Raw genomic sequence first — 5,000 nt, 5'->3', positions numbered from 1 at the left:
CTCCTCTCCTCACTCCTCCTCTCCTCACTCCTCCTTTCCTCACTCCTCCTCTCCTCACTCCCCCTCTCCTCACTCCTCCTTTCCTCACTCCTCCTCTCCTCACACCTCCTCTCCTCACTCCCCCTCTCCTCACACCTCCTCTCCTCACCCCTCCTCCTCTTACAATCCTTTGCCTCCTCTTCTAGACCTCCTTCTCTGCTGATATTAAAGACCTTTGATCTCCATCTCTGGAGCAGCGATCAATAAGTGATCAGGTGCTGCTGCTGTACCAACATCATCCATATTTATATCCACGGTGTGTGTGTGTGTGTCTGTGTGTGTGTGTGTGTGTGTGTGTGTGTAGAGTCATCCGTCACTGTCTCCCCAGTCACTTTATAGTCATATATTTATATATTTAGATTTAAATGTATGAGGTATTGATCCAGGTAACCACACACACACACACACACACACACACACTGCAGAATAAATACTTTATTGTCTGAATTCTGACCCACATTTCTGTGAAAACCAAAAGTACACATAACTTGTGTTTGCTTGTGTTTACTTAAAGTTACGGTGGTCGTTGTTTATCTCGTTGTTTATCCCGTCAGTTGTTTAACCCGTAACCATGGTGTTGTTGCCTGGTTACGGGTTAAACATCGTCTCGATAAACTAGCAGGATTTTTTAAATGATTTCCGTGCTTCTCGAGCGCTGCCGGGATGAACCTCCGTTTACGTGACGGCCACAGAAATCAGATTTACTTGATTATCTATGGCAGGAAAATAAATGTTATGCCAAATATTTCCTCCCGTGCATTTAACCAACACGTCGTTCTATGCGAGTTATAATATGCAGCCGATATGAGGGTACACAGTTCTGATTCTGAGACGTGTTCAATGCACCTCTGAACTGCAGAATCTTACAACGCCAACATGTGTTCCTCATCCACTCGGGAGGAGAAAGAAAATGGCTGAAAATAAAAAATGCTCTCCCAAGCGATTTGAAAATGACATTCATCCAATTAACAACAGCAATGTCAAGAATGCTTCACCCCGCCAGCGTATTTGTAACGGGATGGAAGCGCTCCACCTGCTCGCCGATAGACGGATAGCCTAGCTTAGCATAAGAACTGGAGGCAGGTTCCAACCTCTAATCGACCCTCGATCTGAGCTTTACGATTGACTCTTAACACGTCGTCAGCGATCTGGAGGCTAACAGCGCTAACAGCGCTAACAGTAACCACATTAACTACTTGACAGTTTCCATCACTTTTGTAGTCATCTGATCTTTATTTGTATAGATTACTGATGTACTGCACAATATACATCCTCGTCCTCGACGGCACTTTATTTTTTATTTTTATTATTCTGTTTGTACTGTTTGTTTCACGTCATGTTTTGCATGTTTGTATGTATCATTTTGTCCTTTCTGTGGACCCCAGGGAGATTAGCGGCCGCTAAGGCGTCAGCTAACGGGGATCCAGTGCTAACTAAACAGCGCTAACGGCACTAACACCGCTAACACCGCCAAAGTGCTGACGGAGCAAACAGTGTACTTGTCTTTTCAAACTGAAATCCAGTTCCTCCCAGAAGTCCGGACTTCAAGGTCTCCTTGAGACCTCCGCTCACACCTCGTCTCCTCCGCCCTTCGCCTCCTCCGACGCTAACGACGTGGAAAAAAAAAGCCAATTAGCCGACGTCCTCGTGCGCTCGCCTTCATTCGCTCTGTATCCACCGCGTTAGTTTATTTATTTATTTTTTTTCCGCTGCTCTCTCACTTCAAAGAGCGCTCAGCGTTTCTTGTTTTTCTTTCCGCGCGACGGTTCGGACGTTAACGCCGGTGGACGTGAATAGAAATGGGACGGACTCGGAGGTCACCCTCAGCGTGGTGAATGATCCACTGAAAGTCCCTTTAATGTGGTGCGATTATTTTAAAAAAGGACCTTGGAATACACACACACACACACACACACACACACACACACACACACACATTAGACTGAAAAAAACTATTAATTTGTTGCAATGAAAGTTGATGGTCTGCAACACAAGAACGTGTTCACCTTCTCGGTGGTTTTGTCTCCTTTCTGATTTTATCTGACAGTTTGTTATTTGTGTGTGTGTGTGTGTGTGTGTGTGTGTGTGTGTGTGTGTGTGTGTCCAGGACCCGACCTGTGTGGTCAGCCCGGTCATCGACATCATCAACATGGACACCTTTGCCTACGTGGCGGCCTCTGCTGATCTGCGTGGAGGTAAATGATCAATACTTTGCCTCATCTATACTTCTGATAAATGAATATTGGCTCCTTCGTGATGAGTTCAGGGACCTCCGCTCTCCACCGTGAACCTCAAACAAACAGTAGTCCTTTGTTTGAATGTAATCTTTAATGGATTCAGAAACAATGAAACGTTCTATGACTACACACCAAAATAATGAAACAACGCAAAAATAAAGCAAACAATAAATGGGAATTACACTTCCAAAAATGCCAACCGTAAGCGTTGTTATTCGACGGCCAGAGGCACTGATGGTAGTGTAAAGTGCCCAATACACTAAAAGTCAACGTTGACTTATTTTGTCACCTTGCTCGGCTCAATCAAACTCTTTTTCCTTCACCACAATATGTAGTTCTGTCGGCTGAACCCAGACGCTTTATTTTGAAAAGAAAGCTTCTTGGAGGGTAATTATCGGTGCGGCCTCGAACAGCGTGAAAACCAAACAGTCGCTAAAGGCGGTGTAATTGGAGCGCGTGCAGACCGTGTGTGTGTGTGTGTGTGTGTGTGTGTGTGTGTGAATCAGTGACTGCCCTTTGCAGAGCGATGACGCACCCCGTCTGAAGACAGACGAGCTGGAATCAAACGGCGTGATGGTGCGTCAGAACAAAGCACATCTGGGCTCGCCGGGCCTCACTTTTCTCTCTCCGGAGAGCCTTGTGCACCCTCTCTCTCTCTCTCTCTCTCTCTCTCACTCTCTCTCTCTCTGTCACTCTCTCCATTAGCCTGTCTTACTCCAATCTTCCCCTCTCGGTAACAGCGATCCGCCGATCAATGCTGATAATAGCGCTCTCTCTTTCACACACACACACACACACACAAATGCGGCGTCGAGAATCGATGGTCAAAGTTCGGCTCGCGAAGGACATTTTAATTATGGATGAAGCTGTCGCTCATAACATAAAATAAAGATGGGGAAAGATGGACTTTTATTGATTCACACGTGCACACTCACAGATGGGGGGGACGGGGCCCCTTTGGCCTGCTGGACTGCCTTTATCAGCAGAGACGCACACACACACACACACACACACACACACACACACACACACCGCCTGCTTATTTGTCCGCACACACTGAAACAGACGGATTATCGACAAAGGAAGTAAAAGATCATTCAATACGCATGAATCAAACTTGGAATTGTAACAATAATTGTAACCTGGATGTTTCCTGTGATACGGAAGTTTATTTTGAAAAGACACTGTATGCGTATTCTGAGTACAAATTATACGTTTCCTGTGAACACGGAAGTTTATTTTGAAAACTGGACGTTTCCTGTGAACACGGAAGTTTATTTTGAAAACTGGACGTTTCCTGTGAACACGGAAGTTTATTTTGAAAACTAGATGTTTCCTGTGAACACGGAAGTTTATTTTGAAAACTGGACGTTTCCTGTGAACACGAAAAGTTTATTTTGAAAACTGGACGTTTCCTGTGAACACGAAAAGTTTATTTTGAAAACTAGACATTTCCTGTGAACACGGAAGTTTATTGTGAAAAGACACCGTATGCTTGCTTCAAGTCCAAATCATAGGTTTCCTTTAAACACAGAAGTTTATTTTGAAAAGACACTGTATGTATATTCTGAATACAAATTATACGTTTCCTGTGAAAATGAAAAGTTTATTTTGAAAACTAGACGTTTCCTGTGAACACGGAAGTTTATTTTGAAAACTAGACGTTTCCTGTGAACATTTATTTTTTTGAAAAGACGCGACAGGATCTGACAACAGACGCTCAAGGGGAACTCAGAGCGTCATAGTTTCACCAAATTGTGGAATTTTAACGATTTGTGAGGAAAAATGTATGAATGAACTACTGTGTATTGTGTACTAACAATACTGTGTACACTAGAATAAGAATAGTGTACACTATAATAACACTATTGTGTACACTATAATAACAATAGTGTGTACACTAGAATAACACTATTGTGTACCTTTTCTCTCTCAGGTTTTGATTGGAGTCTCCACTTCAAGTGGGAGCAGCTGTCACCTGAACAGAGAGCTCGCCGGACCGACCCGACGCAGCCAATCAAGTAACACGTTGACACACACACACACACACACACACACACACACAGTATAATGTCAAAGCATGTATACACACAAATGTGCACATCCAAGTAGAAAGAAACAGAGAGAGAGAGAGGAGGGAAGGAATAGATGTATTTAAAAAAAATATATATATATAATATATATATTGATATTGCTGCAGCGCCCCCTGCTGGGCTGAGGAAGAAACAGAAAGGGGAAGGCAGCTTTAAATAAACGTGTAGTTGTGAATAATAATTGTTGGCACTGTTCTTCCTTCAGAAGTCAGATCGGAGGCAGGAACCCAGATTTACCACTTTGAGGGTCTGACTGTGTGTGTGTGTGTGTGTGTGTGTGTGTGTGTGTCACGATGCAGATTGTTTATTATGAAGGTCTGTCTGTACATTGTCAGCCTGCGGGGGCCGGCCTGAGTCACCCTGTCCGTCTGGGAACATGCAACTATACTATAAATAAACTATACATTCACTCTCACTTTCACCATCACAGGTAGCTTTACACTCCTTTGGTTGTATAGAAGTCTATGCTTCATGTGGTAAAGCTGCATTCTCTCTACTGACCACCAGGGGGCGACTCCTCTGGTTGTATAGAAGTCTATGCTTCATGTGTTAAAGCTGCATTCTCTCTCTTGACCACCAGGGGGCGACTCCTCTGGTTGTATAGAAGTCTATACTTCATGTGTTAAAGCTG

General features: G+C 43.9%; 1 protein-coding gene across 1 annotated transcript in view; it reads left to right on the top strand.

The window, feature by feature from the left end:
- Positions 1-5,000, top strand: part of galnt14 (UDP-N-acetyl-alpha-D-galactosamine:polypeptide N-acetylgalactosaminyltransferase 14 (GalNAc-T14)) — an 84,033-nt gene that overhangs the window by 64,270 nt on the left and 14,763 nt on the right. Inside the window, exons 6-7 of the mRNA XM_034528142.1 lie at positions 2,147-2,234; positions 4,213-4,297. Coding sequence (XP_034384033.1) covers positions 2,147-2,234; positions 4,213-4,297 — 173 coding nt within the window. The remainder of the gene's footprint in view (positions 1-2,146; positions 2,235-4,212; positions 4,298-5,000) is intronic.

Source organism: Cyclopterus lumpus, chromosome 24, assembly GCF_009769545.1.
Source record: "Cyclopterus lumpus isolate fCycLum1 chromosome 24, fCycLum1.pri, whole genome shotgun sequence".
Classification (NCBI taxonomy): domain Eukaryota; kingdom Metazoa; phylum Chordata; class Actinopteri; order Perciformes; family Cyclopteridae; genus Cyclopterus; species Cyclopterus lumpus.
This window is presented reverse-complemented; position numbering and strand designations above follow the sequence as displayed.